Genomic DNA, 18,893 nt, shown 5'->3' with positions numbered 1-18,893 from the left:
GTTGGTCATCTGACAGTTTTAGCTCACAACCCAAAGTGGCTCCGTTGTTAATGCGATTACGTAACGTGAGCGCGTTATTAGCCGAGAAGGAGCCGCGTGTCAATGAACAGCGGCCGACGAGGCGCAGACGTCCGACTTGGACCTTTGTCCGCAGGAAATGGGCCCTCGCTTAATGTCGTTAACAAAAGCATGTACGGAATGCAACAACACAATTATCCTTTATTCTATTACAGTCATTTGAATCCTCTCGATTGCATCAACGCACGCTCGGAGCGGGCCTCCTTCCCACGCACCGCAAAGCGCGGACAAAGACTCGGTGTGGGTTTGCACGCGTGACATGGCATTCGCACATTTTGCATTGTTTGGACGCAAAGTCGAAATTCAGTTAAAGATGCCCTCGCATCCCCTTTTTCCTCAAATTTGTCATCAAACGCTGACGCCAACGCTCCGCTTGCAAAAAAAAAAAAAGAAAAAGAAAAGCAATACCTGCTCGCAATCAAAGTTTGCCAACGTTTGTTCTCGACGTGGCTCCAAATGGCTGCATCAAAGCAAAATGGCCGACTTCCAGTTTCATTTTGCTCACGGGACGTTTGACACTTTGTTATGCGTCCGGTTCCGCTTAACATGTCCAATCAGATTGTTGTTTCTCGGTGAAACTGCGGTCTGGGCTAAACAAACAAAGTCTTGCAATCCACCCAAAATACCGAAGCCGCTTTAAACCCAAAATGATCGACTTTCTCCGTCTCGTTTGTTGAGACGTTTTCGTGAGTCGCGTCATGAACAACTCCTCCAAGGTACGAAATCGTCGTTAGATTCATCGACTGCAAACGTGACCGAGCTTCGCAGACGCAGACTTGTCAGGTGAAAACATGGAGCAGGCTCACCGACTCGAGTCGTCTGACGGCCACTTGAAGGCTGCTAAGCCCCCCACTCTCCGGCCAAAAAGGAGACCAGCCGGGTGCTGCCAGCGATAAGGAGCGTTAGAAGAACTCGAAACGGTGCCGAGATACTGTCGGCGCACGTCAAGCCGACGGATGAAATCGTGGAAAAAAAACAGAAAGGCATTCCACGGAGGTGTCGTCACGCTTTTTCAAAGCTCGGAAGCCTGGACGACGTGTCTGACAAATGCAAATATTGTTGCAGATATTTGGGAAAGGGAAACAAAAGGCGTTTATCAAAAGTGTGTGCCCAAGCTGGATGTTTTGCTGGACAGGAGGAACACAAAAAGTCCAGAACTTGCACCGTTGCAATTCAATCATTTGTTTTTGGATGAGAAAGGTCACAGTCATGAAGACGGAAGATCAAAGCTCTCTGTCATGCCACGGGATGTTGTCAAAGCCCCAAAAGACTAGGGAAGTCGCAATCGGTGTCAAGGAAGTATGTTGACGTCATACATCTCAACGGACTCATCTTGTGATTGGATTGATGTTGCCGATGATTGCTGATTGATGTTTGGCCCCAAGAATTGTGATTTATTTTTTTTTTTTTTTAATGTTTGGTTTAATTTCTTGCCGTTTTTCCACCAATGGAAGCAGTGCTGATTGATTTTGTGAGCTCGAATTGCGCCACCCAACAAAGTGTTGCAAAATGATTAGCTCGGTTGCAAATTTAAATGACTTCAGTCTGCATTTGAAAAACAACAAAAAAAAAAACGGGCGACATATTGCAGACGTTCAGGAAGGAAACATCAGTAGCGGCGTCCCATTTGTCTTGATTGTCATCGCTGGCGTCTCCTGCCGCAGGCCATTATCGCCACACACTTCCTGTGTGTCCTGTCCGTGCGCCCAAGCCGCCGTCGCCCCGCAGACATCGCAGTGATGTTTTTTTTTTTGTTTTGTTTTTTTGCTCGATCAGCTCCATCTTGGGGTGAAGGCTGGAAGGATGACCGTTTGGGTTGAAAAGATCCAACTTCAGCCCTTGTCGCCGTCGTGTTGCTCAAAACGCTCCCGAGCGTTGCCCTGTAATCATTCCGTGGTCAGCACAATTTTCAAACATTGTCATTTCATGTTTCAAAAAGCAACTTTTCTTTTTTTTTTCTGTAGCTGTGCTTGGATTATTTTTAGCGGCTGCATATTGTCCTGCGTTGGACGTATCGTGGGAAATGTTTGGGCCTCAAACTGCGAGCGCCGCTTCTTTGTTGACCGTGAACGTCAACGTGTCTCGTGACAAACGTCGAAAAAAAACGTCCATTTTAGTTTTTTTTGACACACTCCTTTTTTGTTTTAGGTGTCCTCATCTTGTGTTCCGGCGACCAACTACGAGCTGGTAAGTGAATTTGCTTTCAGCTCGTCTTCATGTGGTGACTCAGGCCTCTTTTTCCATCTCAAACGGGCTCGGTGAACTCACACTCACGATTCTTCGACCCGTTTACAACGGTTTTGGTGCACATCATTTACATTTGGAAATATTCCCATTTAGGAATTATTGTCTTGTTTCAAAACAATGTATAATAATATTCAATTCCCTCAGAAAATGATGAAGAAAATTCGCCTCTAACGGGATTAAGAATCCATGTTTTCAGCAGGAGGTGTCATTTCCAGATCAAAGTTGTTCTAAAGTTGTGTTTCATCATGAAAAATCGAAATAATTTGAAAGGAACATCTCCAAGTATGGCAAAGCGCTTCTTCACAGCGCAAAAGGTGGCAAACATTTCATATGAACTTCTGGATTTTCTCGTCTTTTTGGACATCGGGTGTCAAATTTTTTCTGATCAATCCGAATTTTGACTCCTCGTCTGGAGTACGCCGGAAATTTAAAAAAGAAAACCAGCCCCTGTTTTTCTTAGCAACGTGAAATGTTGTGCTGAGACACACACACAAAAAAAAAAACCTCCCCTGAGGCGATTGTTTGAAATGCACATTTTCACATCAAGTGTCCGTTTGCAAAGATGGACGCCATTTCCACATTTAAACTGAAATTTAATTTGACATTCGGCCGGCCCGACTATTATGAGAAGAGCCACAAAAAACTACAAATATTTCCACTTTGGCATAGAACCCAACAAACAAGAAAGGACTTTTCACCTTTTGCCGCTTGAAATCATCTCAGATTTCCACAAAGCGATGTTCTCTTCAAAGCCAATATGAAGTCAATATGAATTTTTGGAGCTATGAATTCAAAACGTTGTGGTCTGAAATCAACAAAAAAAGCGAGGTGAGTGCAGCGCATTCCGTCGTATGTGCATGACGTATTTTGCTCGAACTATGGAAGTGGGATGGCGTCCGAGTACAAAGCGTATTTGAAGAGAAGGAAAAACACAGAGTTGCCGCGTTGCCTTTTTTGGTCATCAGGCGCAGCGTTCGGCGGGGATACGGGCCGCTCACCCTCTTTCTTGCATGTTTTCGATTTGAAGGATTTTGGATGCTTGACAAAAACAAAGCGAGCCAATTCGCCCTCTGCACTTTCCCTCTCTCCCAGGGAAAACGTGTCTTACGTTTCATGCAAAGACGCTGACGTAATGATGGAGAAAAAAAAAACGAAAAAGTTTGCATCTACTAAAAGCAGCGTTCTGTTGTGGAAAGAAGCGACCATTTCTTTGCACACTGCAAAGAAATTTGTCTCGGATTTTGATTTGAAGTCAGCGAATTTCCTGATGCGAGAAATCAGACTTTGACCCCCTTTGAGTTCAATACTTTTTGAACTGTGTATCGAGTACTCTTAAATGTCTGGGGAGTAGCCACAAATAATCGACAAGGTTGTCAAATTATAATAATCAACAACTAATTTGATCATCGATTAATCATTGGCAGAACTTCAAGTTTCCCAAAGCATCCGAATTTCAGCCTCTCAACAGGAAATTTTGTCTCATTTCTGTAATCGTTCCAAGAAGGCATTTGCAAACTTACTTTGGCAAACAACAATCAATATTTTGGACAATTTTCCAACAGATGTTTACGGACCAAATGATTTTTATATATATTTTTTTAAATCAGATTCATGCCTGATTTATTGAAAATTAATCGACGGATTATTGAAATAATCGATAGGTGCGTCCTTGACAAGCAGTCCGCATAGGCTGAGTTGATCCTTGCAGAGTATAAAAAAAAAAAAAAAGAAAAAGGAAATCTTGGTGGAATTCGTACGGCATCTCCCATTCGGCTTTTTGGTTACATAAGCGGACGGACGAGGCCATGAGCGACGTTATTTTCGGGTCCCACGTTGACGTTGCCGCATTCAAATTTTTCCCACAGAGAAGACGCTCCCCGTTCTACTTGTAATCCCCCCCCCTCCGAAGCAAAGGGGATGGAACTCGATTTGCATGCACACACGCACGGCGAACTTGCTGTGTTTACATTTGTGGGACACGCTTGGCTGTGTGAATGCTGCAGACGCATGAGAGAGGAACAGCTGCGCGTTCGTATAACTCTGTGAAAACTTGCTAAGACAACGCTGACAATTTATTGCCATTGCCGATTATGATGTGTTCATAGTTCATAAAACATAAGATAAAAATGTATTTCAAAAAAAAAAAAAGTCCGGCTTTTTACGTTCTTCATTTGACTTCACAATTTACGTGTGTGGACTGAAAATGTTGAAATGTTGATTTCACCACGGCTGCAGCCCCAAGAATCCAGTTGGTTACAGGCAAGGAGAAGGCCAAAAACTATTTGAGGAATGCGGACAACAAGGCAGAGTCACCACTTGGCGGGCGGACATCCAAGAAAAAAATGGCTGCTGCATGTACAAAGTTGTAATGGAGAGACGAGGTGGAGCCGGCGAGCCGTTGAAGTGCTGTTGATGAAAATGGAAAGCGTTCCGCCCCCAAAGATGACACATTTGCAAAAAGGGCGGGGCTCTTCACTGCTGCTTGTTTTTGTCTTTTTCTGGCTTGAGGACGGCGCATGTGGTCCCTCTCGATTCCTCGCCTTGCCCTGACAACCTGAAGCGCGGATGAAATGTGTCATTATAGCGGCGGTCCCGCCACATCTTATTTTGAAAATCACTCCTTTGTGTGTCGCAAAATGAACTTTTAACACTTGACAAAAACTTTGGTGTGCGTTCGGCGTGCAATGCGTGTCTCGCAGCCCAGCGCGGCGGCCCAAAGTGGCGATGGGAACCGCAGCGCAAGATGAAAGGCGCTATATTTAGCCGTGGATGTCGAAAGGCCGCGCTCTGGCTCCGAGTATTCCTGCAAGTCAGGGAGGAGGAAACTCCCTGCATCTTGCTGCTGCTTTTTCTCCACAAGTGGGCTGTAATTTGCCCGCTGTGCAAACGGAAGCGAGCGAGATAAAGATGTGGCGGAAAAGGCATTCTGGGGTCTCGCGGGAGAAAAACAAGAAGCCGGAGCGTGTCCACCTCTCGCCTCGCCTCAGGTCGGCTTTTTATTGCGATTGCGCAATCGCGAGCGTACGATTGTCATTTCGTACACTTTGCCAGACTCACTCCATCATTTTGTCCTGAAACGTTTGTGCACGACATTCCAAATGATTCCGCAACAAATGATCTCAACATAATTAGTCTTTGTTGAAAAGTCTTCTTGTTGTTGCGTTTGTTGCATCACACTGAGAGAAAAAAAAACATCGTCTGTATTTCGCTTGTTTCGCGGCAACAAATGCAACAACGTGACTCTCAGCTGACTCGACTCCAAGCGACGACGAGGTCGTAAACTCGGCTCGTGCCGGCGAGCCCGAAAGGCCCGAGCACGAGGACGGACATTGCGTGCTTCACGTGGATTTCTGATATGAGAGCAGCCGTGTTTTTATTCCCCCGTGATGGGCGTGGCTTGAAGTGCCGCATCCAGGAGATGTGTGTCGGAACCAACTTAAAGCTTCGCGGACGAATGTCCAAAGCATCACGTTGGCGTGACACGAAGAACGTGTGGCCGAATGGCATTTTTTTGGATGACGTCATGTTTAGATGCCGTTGGGCCAACTTGCATGGCCCGTCCCGAGGTGCGACCGTATGTGCCCGAATACGGCGTCTTCCGCAGTTTCAAGCGTCAACTTTGTTGTTAAAAATCAAATCTTTGTGAGCGTTGCCGCTTGTTTTTGTGACGACTCGTCACGTCATTCTCGCGGAGTGAAGCGCTGCTTTGCCGCTGTGCGGATACAACACATCAAGCCCAACACATACGGTTCGTTATTATCCAAAATACACACACGCACGCACGCACGCAGACTCAGACAGCGAGCATCTGGCTGCAATTGCAAAAAGCGGAAATGCTCACGTCGGCGAGCGCGTGTTGTGTTTTTGGGGCTGGATGCACAATGGCTCTATTTGTGTCAAAATGCCTGCGGCGGCCAACTTGCGGCCGCCAGCGATTCCACTCGCTGCTTTTAGCGCATTCGTCTGACGCTGCCTTTTGACTTCATTTCAGTGAGCAACAACACACACATCCCGTTCTCAGCGGCTGTGTTTTAGCTGACAGCCATTGAGTCCACGGTTGCGTTGTCTTTGCGGTTAAATAAAATAAAATCATATAATTATTTTAGCACAAATTTGGGCATATTTTCTAGCACAAAAGAGAACAAACTTTTAAAGTTGTTTTTTCACAAAATATTGTCGTATGCTTTTTTTATTTTCATATTGACTATATGAGACCAAAACACGTCGTTGTGTTTTTGTTTTTCATTTCTTCAAATCTGACTTTTGTTCAACTTTGGTTTGACTTTTTATCTTGAGAAAGTATGACTTTTTAATTGGGAACAAAATACGTTTTTGATGACTGCATACTTTTTCTCTTGGAAAAAAACTCAATAAGTCTCATTTTATCTTGAGTCTTTCTTCGTTTCAAGTTCTCATGAGGGGGTCCTCGAGCTGTTTGGAGCCCAAAAATGTTTGGCAGTCAGGCCACCGTGCGTTTGGGAAGAATTATGCCGAGGTTTTTCTTCCTGGTTAGCGGTCTGGTCTGGGTGTGTAACGTGTGTATTCTTGGCCTTCCTCAGCCAGACTCCTCCATTTAGCCAGCTTGTTGCACAAACGGAAATGCCGAGCAACTTCTGGCTGCTCGTGAGGATTCAAAACGTTCCGATTGCGACCGGTATCGGCACGTTTGCCTCTTTTGCTTGTTGCTCACCGAGGAAAGTTGAGAGAATTCAAATCAATCACGAGAAGTAGACTCTCCAGCGCAGGTGATTCCGTTGTGTGCAAAATCAAATGGAGTCCATTTTTTTTTTTTTCAGTGTCGTCAGCGAATCATGATGTGTGATGCTTTTTTTTTTCGTGCCGCCTCTCCCGCCGCTTTTGCTTTGCCGCACTCTCTCACCGCTCATGGCTGTATATGGCATTGAAGAGCCAGTCGGGCCTTCTGGCTCGCGGAAGCCGCCTCGTCTCTTTGAGTAAATATTTGCGCAGCGGGGTCATAGATGGGCCCGCACGTCCGAGGTGGAGTCCCGTCTCGTTTCGAGGCCACATTAGGGCAAAGAATGGTGCGCGGGAATGCGGCGTGGCCCGGCGGCCTGCTCAAGGAAGTTTTTTCAAAGCAAAAGATCACCTCACTTGTTTTCTCCTCAACAGGCGCCCACCACGGACGGGCCTCTCAAACATGTCGAGACAACGGTGAGTCGCAAACTCGTGTCCTCTGCTTGGAGCAAAATGATCCAAAAAAGGCGACGACTGACATTGTGTGTTAAAAAAAGCACGTTAAGGCAATCCGAAGATGTCGTTGGCATCTTGACAAATTGTTTGCAAAATTTTGCAAACTGCCTCAGATTTTGAATGACACCCAACTGCCAATATTTCTCCATCTTCAAAATTTGCCGCCATTGACACCAAATTGCTATCTGTTATTTCTGATGGGCCGGTCCACTTCAGATCATTTTGGTGGTCAATGTGGCACGTGAACTCAAATGAGTTGGACAGCCGTGTTTATTCTTGCAAATGTTGTTGATAAACATTTTGATTGTGGGAGGGGCTCAAAATATATTCATTTATTAACTTTCACCTTTTGGCTTTTGTTCTGAAAGGTGTCCCCCCGCCGTAAAAAAGCGTCTGTCAACCGATGACTCGTCAAATGTCACGTGTCGATCCCAAGATGGGAAACAAACGATGAGAACGCGCACGTGGGTGAAGGGGGGGGCGGCAGAAAAAGTTGAATTCGAGGTGAGCGAGAACGAGAACGAGATGTGAGCCCGGGTGGGAGGGGGCAGAGAGAGAGAGAGAGAGAGCGAGCGAGCGGGCGGAGGGTGGGGATGGTGGCGGTCAGGCGCGAAACCAGACGGGGTTGACGAGGAGCGAGGGCAAGCCAAAGAAAGAAGCGCAGCGGCCGAAGAATGCGACAGGCCAGCGCAGGAAAGACACCAAAATAGAGAAGTATATATATATTTTTTTTTTGGGGGGGGGGGGTCCCGCCCTTGAGTAGGCGCCACAGTCTGGAGGAAATCGTTTTCTGGTCGGAGATGAACAGGGAAGGTTCTTTGAGAAGGCGGCTGTCCTCCCTGAGGGGGGCTTGGCGATGGAGTACGGGTTACGTGCTCAAAAAGGTAGGCACTGTCGGTCAAAAGTGATGCGCGCGTCAAATTGAGAAAGGCAGTTTTTTGGGGTTTTTTTTCTGTTGAATATGATTTTTTTTCTCGTGGGATAACAATGTGCAACTTAAGAGGAGAGTTTTTTTTTTATGTTGTGGCTCAAATTGAACCAAGCACACAAATTAAAAATTTTTTTTTTTTGGGACAATTGACGATATTCAAACATGCCCACCCGGTCAAATTGACCCGGGTAGACGATTGTTGTTGCTGGGAATCGCTGGCGTTGCTGTCCCTCCTCATACCTGTAGCTTGTCAGAAGCTTTTCCTTTTGGTGTGCTGCCTCCCGGCCCGCTTGTCAAGTCCGGGTCGCCAGATGCTTTGCATCTGCAAACGCACACACATGCCGTGCACCCCAATCGCCGCTTCTACCTCCAAGTCTTTTCAATGCCACACCTCCCTCATTTTTATCATTCATTCATTTTACGTCCAAGCGCGCCAAAGCACTACTTTTGGGGCAATAGAGGGCCCCAACGTGGTTTGAAAATTGTTCGTGTTGCTAAATGTTGCTAGAAAAATGACATTTTTTTTTCTTGATTTGATGTTTTACAGGGCTCAACCAAATCCTCCAAAAGCATGGAGTCACGACGCAGACCTTCCAGGTAGATTCCGTTTTTTTCGGTCATTGGGCAAAATAGACAAACCCTCCTGTTACGTCGTGAGTCAAATTGAAAATTGACGCTGATCCTGCGTCAGTGCTGGAGGATGAATGAACACTAATTGAAAGAGAGAGATGTTGCGTTTCTTTCTGTTGTTTGTTTGGTTTTCTTCTCCTTCAAAACTTTTTTCAGACACAAAACGCCCTTAAGTGGAGCTGAAAATTACACGCTTGACTTGACTCGATCTTAAGTCGAGAACTTCTGTGCTGAACTTGACTCAACTTTCACAGTTCATCAAAGAGTTATTTCATGCATGCCAGAAAAAAACCCGTCGAGCGTCGGACACTTCATCATTTCAAATGACGTGTGGAGTATGCGCGAGTCCATTTACGCTGAAAGCGTCGCTCGTGTTGCCCCCACAGCAAAGTGTCTGTCGGATGGCAGCTGTTGTTTATGTCATCGTTGGCCCGATGAAGATTTTTGCAGGCGGGGCAAGCGAGCTGCTTGCTCTCTGACAAATGCTTTCCGATGTTGCGCCACGGTTCTTGTGGAATACGGTAAAGGATGACGATTCCCGGGATGAGGAAAAGTCTGTCAGTATTTGACAGCCTCGCCCCTCCGGAAAATGTCGACGATGGATTCAACCGTAAATGCTGCCGTGTCTCGAGATGCGAATTACCAGACCTACTCAAGCCGTCCGTCGGACAATTTGGTTTTGATTTGACTTGCAAGAAAAAAAATTGCGGAGAACAGGCAACAGTTGTTCAAAAAAAAAAAGAAGATTTGAGAAGTGAGCATGGACATGGGACGAGTCCAACTCATAAATCAAAGCATCAAACTTTGCTCCTCCCTGACCTGCAAAAGCGTGTCTCTCAGTCGACATATGTCACTTAACAATACTTCCTTGACAACAATTACTACTTTCCTATCGGGTTGTCAAATTTCAACCTCGATATCAAAACCCATGAAAATACGTGATCCATTTTCCATACCGCGGATATAAAAAGACAAAAACCTTAAAATCCTTAATGTGAATATTTTTTCTGCACATGACCAAGAGTGGCTGTTTTGTCCCTCGCGTTGCGATACATCCAATATTAGTATGGCATTTGGCTACGCTGTGTTGGTTATAGCGACGCTACTTTTTTATTTTTTTTATTTTATTAGCCTTGGTTTTGGCGCCATCTTGTGGCATCTCAAAGAAAATCCCCAATTTGCGCCAGAAGGCGGTGGTGGGCTGTCAAGTAATTGAGAAAAGCCCGTTCGACGTGCTCCAAATTGGATGGTGGGAATGTTTGTCTTGCGTTTGGCGATGAAGACGTTTCCGGCAGCATGTGGAACACGTTACGTTTTGTCGGACTGTAAAAGCAGGAGCGGCTCTCACACACCTTCTGAGCAATTTCCTGCGGGCTGCTCGCTGACGACCAGTGTGAGAAATATGAAAGCTGTCTGAGTGTGAAGCCTCTCCTCTCGCTACGACCGCCGCAATCGTCTCGACTTTTAACCTTTGCGGTGGACAAGAAAGGTGTCGCGTTCGCAGCGTCGGCCGTTTTCGCCCTCCTGTTAGAATTAGAATTAGAATTAGAAATCGCCCTCCTGTTACTGATCTGATTGGAATTTTCCGATCATCTTCGGAAAAAAATTACATTCTGATGCCATTCCGTTTTTACAGAAGACAAAAACATCCTAAAACCAAAATCAAATTATTTATTAATCATCTCGTCTGATGTTTGTTGGGTATAAATAATTAAATGTGGTTCACGCGATGCGATGCAGTTGTTGCATTGTAACATTTTTTTTTTTCCCAACGCACAAGCGCGCGTATTTAAATCACATGTGATGGATTATTTCCAGCAATGAAGCGGCATCTTTTCCAGTCTACTGCTTGACTTGTTTTCAACCTCCTGTTACGTTTATTTCGTTGCTGCACCAGAAAGACGACGGCAGCTCATCGCATTGCTCATTGGGACCATCTGCAGGTGTAATTAGCAAAAAAAATTAATAAATAACGGAGGCTCGTTTTAACACCCCCTAAAATAAAAAAAATCAACAAATGGTCGGCGATGCGGAGGAACACAAATATTTCAGCTTCACATTACATTATGTTGTGCGTCCAAGAGAAAGAAAAACAATGAGAATTTTTGAATGCTTGAACAGAAACCGTGACTCTTCTAAATGTTCAACATTTGCGCGTGAGCAGGAGCGCGAGTCTGCTGCAGTCGTTGGAGGAGAGCTACGAGTTGGACCTGCTCTACATCACGGAGAGGATCATCTCCGTCTCGTTCCCCGGCGGCGCCGAGGAGCCCAGCTATGCCGCCAACCTGCGAGAGGTCGCCTCCATGCTGCGCTCCAAACACGGCCACAACTACCTGGTACGCTCCGTTACTCACCACGTCACTTTTGGGGAAAGGCCCCGACGCCCACTGGGACACGATTTGGAGCGAGTCCCCCCCCCCAAAAAAAGTCCAATAACGGCTCACTTGTCTTCTACCCACCTTAGCTCTTCAACCTCAGCGAGAAACGTTACGACATCAACGAGCTGCATTCAAAGGTAACGTTGAACGTGAGCCTTTTGTTTTGTGTGGCCTGACGCTCGCTGCTCCTCTGTGGGCAGGTGTTGGACTTTGGCTGGCCGGACCATCACGCGCCGGCGCTGGATAAGATCTGCAGCATCTGCAAGGCCATGGACACGTGGCTGAGTGCAGACAGCCGCAATGTGGTGGTCATACACAATAAGGTTAGCCTGCGCGACCCAATCACACGGTCACATGATTTCACGCAAAATGACCCCACAAGAAAGCGGGTGTCACTCGTTTGACTCTCAAGATTTCTTCTTTTCTATGATTCTGTTTGACACTGTGTCAGTGTCAAAGAAAAAGAACATTTCTAGTTCAGCCGCGCTTTTGACGATTATTGAATGTTAAATCCTGTCTCATCCTGCTTTTTACGCCTACATTCATTTTATGACGTACATCTGTGGGCGTGATGAGTGATGTGCGGTGTAAATGGGATTTGGCGTTTGTAAACAGACAGTTTTTGTCTTATCCAGTGATCTAAAGACATTCACGCAATGTGGTCTGGAATGTAAATCCCGCTTAATTGAATTTATATGCAAGCAATTTCAGATCAAGCCATCGATTTGCGTAGCTAAACGCGCTACAAACTCCTTGAAGCTTTTCTTGGGGCCTCGCTAGCCCCGCCCCCTCGAGGTTGCGCCACTTTATTGCTTGTGTGAAAGTGTCACCGAACGCGAGAACAAAGCACTCCAATTTTCGACTTGAAACTGAGCCGACCGATATTTCCCGTTAGCGCTCAAGCGTCACGTCGTATTCCTGCGGCAAACCGCGCTCATCATTGCGCCAGCGAGAATTTAAAGAAGCTTTCGAAAGGCCGGCCCCGTGTCCCAAACGGGTTTCTGATTGTAATATGTCATTTGCAATATAATCATTGGCGCTGACGTCCCAAATCACTGCTCCCTTGTTCCAAGGAGCTCTCCACGGGGGCCGTTGCAAACAAGGCGGTTGTCATGGCAACGGCTCTTGTTTGTCCAGGAAGTTGAGTAACAGCTCTGTTGTGGGATTGCAAGTTTTGTTTCTTGTCTCTAAGCAAGAAGATCGTGTTTGGGTGTCCACCGTCCGGCCACGTGCGTGGATCTAATAAATGAGCATTACATAAGTTTTGTTTTGTTTTGTTTTTTGGAGTGGGAAAAAAAAGGAGGGCGTGAAACCAACTGTCCTTTTCATTTGTTTCTCAGGCATAACAATTTTTTAGTCCTGAGCTCCTCTGACCAAGAGAACATTCAAAAAAACATCTTGGCTGCACACGATGATGGATAGACTCAGAAAGAGATAGATTTAGTCAGCAATGTATCATGACATCTTATCTTATCTTACCTGTGTGATTGCTTTCCAGGGCAACCGAGGCAGAACGGGAGTCGTGGTGGCCGCCTACATGCATTACAGCAATATATCCGCCAGGTGGGTGTTGAGACTTTTGCAGTGCTCCTCACTTCTTCACGTCTTTTAACTGCAAACCACTTTTGGATGGCGTTTAATTGTGTGTGTGTGTGCAATGCAGTGCTGACCAAGCTCTGGACCGGTTTGCCATGAAGCGCTTCTATGAGGACAAAGTACTTCCTGTGGGTCAACCCTCTCAGAGAAGGTCAGCTTGTTTATGTCAATTAGCCGTCAAGTGTCCCACAAAGACACGTCCGTCCGCAACGACGCGCTTCTCAGAAACGCCAAGGGAAAGAATTCAATGACATTCTCCTTCATATTGTCACTATGAAGCAAAACTTACAAGCGGCCAAATTGGCCCCGGCTTGCGATTGGTGTTCAAAGTGGCAGAGGTGAAAACACTTGCAAATCTTTGGAATATACGAGCAGTGTGCAATTCAGAATCCCCCCAGTAACGTTCGTTGTCAAACGTTTTCATCTTTTTTTTCGCCGATGTCACTGTCGGTCTTTAGTGCAAAATTAGCAGCGCTAACGACGCGTGTCCCGTGCAGGTATGTGGAGTACTTCAGCGGTTTGCTCAGCGGACACATCAAGATCAACAACAAACCGCTTTTTCTTCACCACGTCATCATGCACGGCATTCCCAACTTTGAGTCCAAAGGAGGTCCGCTCGCATGTCCGAGATTGCTCGCAAACGGCAAACTTGCTATGCTAATGTTTGGCTTTGTTTTTTTTCCTTCTCAGGATGCCGACCTTTCCTCAAAATTTACCAGGCCATGCAGCCCGTCTACACATCTGGCATCTAGTAAGTCTTAATCGCGCTCAAGTGCTTTCACAAGAATCCAGGGACAGTCAGCGCGTAATACGTAGTTAAGTCATGAGACGAATAAAAAAAAAAAAAAAGCTGCTCATTTTCACTCGGAGCATTTCCCCAGACTCCCATGTTCCCTTGAAGACTTTGTTATTTCCCCTCCAATGAAGGCACTTCACGGAGCTGCGGGCTCTTGTTTCCACAGTTTAAATCTCGCCGTCTAGCTATTGGCATTTGTTGCGGGGCTGGCGCGGTGGGGGGGCATCTGCAAAGATTTTCCTGCAAGAAGCTCACAAAAGTTGTCAGGGCCAGACGGGAAGCACTAAATTGAGATTTGAGGATTTTGCAGTGACAATCGGCGCCGGTCGTGCAACACGGGCCATGTTTCCGTTTCCTCATCAAGTGGCGCAGTTGACTGACTTTGGCCAAGCAAATGATGTCGATACGTTTGCGTCATTCTCAGTGTTCCAATCTGTATACGTGCTGTATATCGAGGCCGCAAATAAAACTGATTTGGTTCTGACACTTTTGGAGAATGAAACAAATTGAGCCAGAAAAATGATTGCGGTTGTCGCCGAACCTCGGCTTATGTCAGAGTTTCAGTCCAAACTGGACAGGCCACTCGACTTCTTTTTCACATTGCAGTCAACGTGTGAACTCTTTTTTTTTTTTCTGCCTTTAAGACCCCCTCCAAGCTCCAACATGACATTCCTGGCCACCTTTCTTGCTCACATGCTCCCCATTAGCACCCGGCAGCCTTTGATCCGCTGCTCTCGTTGCTCCACAGCCATGTAGACACTAATGCCCCAAATTAGTCGGACTCTGTGATTACACTTCTTTGAAAGGAGAGGCGATTGGAAGCAGATGACGAGCAATCGAGTTCGCACCGCTTGACAGAGCAAAGAGCTGCGATGCGACGTACGAGAGAGTCCGAATCAGCGTCTGGAGTCATGACCATGGCGAGGCTGCAACATGCGGCTGGGATTTCGTGATTATTTCTTTCTTCTTTCTCTCTTTTGCAGTAATGTTCAAGGGGACAGTCAGACGAGCATCTGCATCACCATTGAACCCGGCCTACTTCTGAAAGGAGACATTCTGGTAAGAAGAAGAAGCGCTGGATGGAAACGTTTCATTATGTTTTGAATAACAAGCGATGGTCCAAATGTCGAGAGCAATGCACTCGATATGGATTGAAATGGTCCGCAAAGGCAGAAGTCAGAAGAAAAAAAAATTCAACACGCTCAGGTTCACATTGACCCGGAAAGATATTTGCTGCTTCCGGTTGAGCGACAATCCAGTGAGGGCTAAATTGGAACACTAAAAATGGTTGGGAATGGACTTGATGTTAAGATGTACAGTGAACAAGTTTGAAGATGGATTGTTGCAAAGATTTGCAGTTGCCAAATCCCAAAGCAAACAAACATCGAGTGTAGACGAACTAACTCAACACGTGTGCCGAGCGAGTTCGGTGCAAAGTGTACGTATGGGCGGGCGACGCAACGTGTTGGCATTTTCACAGATGCACGCTGCCTGCCCCGGTTAGAAACGGGCGGTTTGCGCCGTCGTGGGTGTGAACACTGAGGACTTGAAGCAGCTCCTCTCCTTCTCTTTTAAATGGAAAAAAAAAAAAAGATTTGCTGACTCCAGGAAATCAAGTTTGTGCTTCTGTGAATTGTGTCCATTTTCAAGGACACGGCAACCATAACTCACTGCTGTGAAGTGGACACTTGGATTGGTGAGAAATTCACAAAACCCGAATCAAGTAAGACTGAAGCGAATTGGTTTTGGAATGAAATATGGAAAAGGATTTTGTGGTCGGTTCCGGAAAGGCGACTGGACTGGACGGTCTTTGGGCCAACTGTACTCGTTAAACGCAAAGTTTTTATTGTTGAATAATGAGGAGGAAATCCTGTTGTTGTTGTTTTTTACAAGTCAACATTGGATGAATGTGCAGAGTTTATTGTATTTCACATTGACAGAAAAAACATGGAGCCGTAAAACATGCGGTAGGGGAGCTGGCTCACTTTTTTTAAAGACCTTCATTAGCAGTCAGTGCGGAAATATGTTGGAAACGATGACACCAAAGTAGCAATTTCGGCTCTTATTTCTTGGTTTTAGGCCCCCCTTGAGGGAAATTGTCTTGGAAACAATGTCGTCGCTTGGTAAATCTCACGCGATGACTTTCTTCTCGCAGCTCAAGTGCTACCACAAGCGTTTTCGCGGGCCGTGCCGGGACGTGATTTTCCGGGTGCAGTTCCACACGTGCGCTGTTCACGACCTGGGAATCGTCTTTGGCAAAGACGAGCTCGATGAGACATTCAAAGGTAGGCCACGCGGACCTCACCCAACATTTGACGCTTTGCTGGCTAGCCCTCAAAATGCCACAACAGCATGAATGTCGTATTTTAGGAGAATTCCCGGATTTGTACGTACACAAGCTCTATTCACCCAAGTGAGCCCCAGTTGGAAGCAGGCATCCTGCCAAGTTGGCCTACGACAAAAAACGAAAAAAAATGCCATTAAAGTTGCTCACTCACCCAAAAAAAAAAAAAAAAAAAGGTTATCAATACCTTTGCAATCTAATGTGGTCGGAGCATGGCGTGAAAATCTCAAGGATCCACCGTAAAAAAATGTTTTTTGTTTCTTTTTGCAGACGAGAGGTTCCCGGAATACGGCAAAGTGGAGTTTATTTTTTCTTTTGGCCCAGAAAAAATGTATGGTAAGAATGGCCGCATCTTTTTGCCCCATATCACCCCAATTTAGTTTTTTGTTTTGGGAGATTCACGTGTGTGCTTTGCCTCTTGGTACCTCTGGTCAAGGTATGGCTCACCTGGAGAACGGGCCGAGCGTCTCCGTGGACTACAACACGCAAGATCCACTGATTCGCTGGGACTCTTACGACAACTTCAATCACAATAATGAGGACACGACAGAAGGTGAAGAGCGTGCATGCTGGATTTTTTTTTTTTTTGTGCTTAACTTTTAGTCGCACAGAGTAGTAGTACCAAAGTATCGCTAGTTAGCTAATACTCTCAAAAATGCAGTCGAGGCCCGTCAATTTGGAATTTTCCAATCCTAAATTTGCCCATTTGTGTTTTTTACCCCTATTTGTGGTTGTTGTGCTCTAAGTTGCCACAAGAGGGCGCCAAAGTACTGGCTAATAGGAGTGGAGTTGTTGCTGTCAAGGAGCTCGTCTTTGTTTGTCGGCAAGTTTAGCTTGGGTTCTTAGTTGAAGTTATGGAGAGTTTTGAATTCCGATCGTCGCCAAGCCATTTACGTTATGTCTTTGAGTAACGTTCTAAGAGGCGTTTGAAATGCTAGGATGGTTTGGGTTCATAGTCTGAGTTCAATTTACGGTTGATTTGGCAATTTGACCCCAAATGAAAAAAAAATAATAAATTGACCTTTGTGAAGTGTGTGGAAAATCCGTAAAAGGCATGTTGCGGAACGCAAATTAAATATGAGCTCACCGTGCTGTGTTGCGCTTCCTACGGAGACGGCATCCCGCGAAGCTGTGGGAACGACAACGCTTCATGTTTTTCGTCCACCACGTCTTTTGACAGCTGATTCTTTTGTGGGGCCGCGCTTGTGTCGTTTGGCATTCCTGGTTGGCCGCAAGCATGCACCACCGAGTGAGTCTCTTGATTGGATGTTGGTCACGCCGCGAGCTAAATGCGACTTTCTTCATCGGAAGCCGCGCCGCGCCCTTCGCCGTGGCGGCGAGTGTCGCGTTGCCTTCGAGTGACGAATATTTTAGGACCGTCGACATGCTTTGTTTTGTTTTCTTCTTGTCTGGCTGTCAACAGAAAAGAAATCTTGTACATTTGCTGGCTCTCTCGGATCAGTGTTGTTTTTTTTTGGAGTTGCCTTTTAACCTTTGTTGATCTAAGTAAGGAAAGCAGTTGTGAATAGATTCTGATTTGCGAAGCCGACCTATCGCCGACAAAGACGAACTGTCCGCAAAACAACACTTAAAATTAATGCACAAAAATAAGAATAACCAGAATACCGCCATTTTTGATTTGCATTCCTATAACTTGACGCGATTTCAAATTGAAGGCTTTCAGAGTTTTCGAGAGTTACAGCACCACCTCGGTGCATTTTCCTTTTTTCTTTTCTTTTTTTTGGGTGACCAGAGATAAGCGGTCGTCTGTTGCGGATCGCATAAGTGCAATTAATATCTTTTGAAATGCGCCGACACCCCCATGTTATTTTTATCATGTGGTCGAATGTCAAAGGTTGCTTGGCAATCACGGCTCATTAAGTGGAACGAGGTGGCAGTCGGAAATAGTCTTTGCTAAAATAGAATTGCTCACTTCTCACTCGCTTCCCCAGAGTGTTTGTGTCTGGAAAAGACGATCGGGGTTCGACTGTATTTAGCAGCGAAAGAAAAACAAAAACAAATCATGTTTTCGAGTGACACGTAACTTTTTCTGCTCGGACAAGTTTTTGTACATTTGGTTGATCGAGGCAACATGTGACACTTGAAATTGTATTTTTTGGGCTCATTGTTGATCTCAGCATGGAACTGTGCCGCCTGCGTGGTTTCTGGTTTCACAAGATTGATGTTGACCTTCATCGTGCATTTTTCTTAAAACAGCAACAGCAATGCCAACATTGGGCGTTCGGCCACAACCTTCCGACATCAAAAAACATTTACACGTTTTACAACGTGACATTCTCGCCTGAACCTTCCCGGAATGTTACTTACATTTTGAAAGTTCAACATAATTACACTTTATGAAGCGTGTCGTGAAGCAAAGTGTCATCTAAATACTAGACTCAACTGAAAAATGTTCATCTCACCAACAGACGTTCCTCACATAATTATACTACATTTGTTCAAAAAAAAAGAGGACTGATTCGATGTTGACGAAAAAAAAACCCCCCAAAAAAAAACAACTTAGGCTGAGCTCAAATTCTTTCTTCTTTCACATGTGCACGTTGTCAAAGAAAAAAAGTGTGTCACCATTGAGTAGAAAATGAACAAACAAAAGTCGGCAAAGCAGCAGGCCTGAAAACGTGAGACCTGATGGACGCCAATTCTTGTAATTGAAAGTCAGTC

General features: G+C 45.7%; 1 protein-coding gene across 7 annotated transcripts in view; it reads left to right on the top strand.

Moving 5' to 3' along the window:
• The window catches only part of tns1b (tensin 1b), a 62,792-nt gene that overhangs the window by 28,908 nt on the left and 14,991 nt on the right, over positions 1-18,893 (top strand). For 3 of the 7 annotated variants that reach the window (XM_088314628.1, XM_088314627.1, XM_088314629.1), the window contains 14 exons: positions 2,227-2,265; positions 7,456-7,497; positions 9,015-9,064; positions 11,262-11,433; positions 11,562-11,612; positions 11,676-11,798; positions 12,974-13,038; positions 13,139-13,222; positions 13,569-13,681; positions 13,762-13,822; positions 14,851-14,926; positions 16,023-16,152; positions 16,482-16,549; positions 16,644-16,764. In XM_088314628.1, the coding sequence (XP_088170754.1) occupies positions 2,227-2,265; positions 7,456-7,497; positions 9,015-9,064; positions 11,262-11,433; positions 11,562-11,612; positions 11,676-11,798; positions 12,974-13,038; positions 13,139-13,222; positions 13,569-13,681; positions 13,762-13,822; positions 14,851-14,926; positions 16,023-16,152; positions 16,482-16,549; positions 16,644-16,764 (1,195 nt within the window). Of the gene's footprint in view, positions 1-2,226; positions 2,266-7,455; positions 7,498-8,171; positions 8,421-9,014; positions 9,065-11,261; positions 11,434-11,561; positions 11,613-11,675; positions 11,799-12,973; positions 13,039-13,138; positions 13,223-13,568; positions 13,682-13,761; positions 13,823-14,850; positions 14,927-16,022; positions 16,153-16,481; positions 16,550-16,643; positions 16,765-18,893 lie in introns of those variants that run through there. The other 4 variants (XM_088314633.1, XM_088314626.1, XM_088314632.1 and 1 more) reach the window with 3 other exon arrangements.

Source organism: Idiotropiscis lumnitzeri, chromosome 14 (assembly GCF_059441095.1).
Source record: "Idiotropiscis lumnitzeri isolate Australia: NSW breed Sydney's pygmy pipehorse chromosome 14, RoL_Ilum_1.0, whole genome shotgun sequence".
Classification (NCBI taxonomy): Eukaryota; Metazoa; Chordata; class Actinopteri; order Syngnathiformes; family Syngnathidae; genus Idiotropiscis; species Idiotropiscis lumnitzeri.
This window is presented reverse-complemented; position numbering and strand designations above follow the sequence as displayed.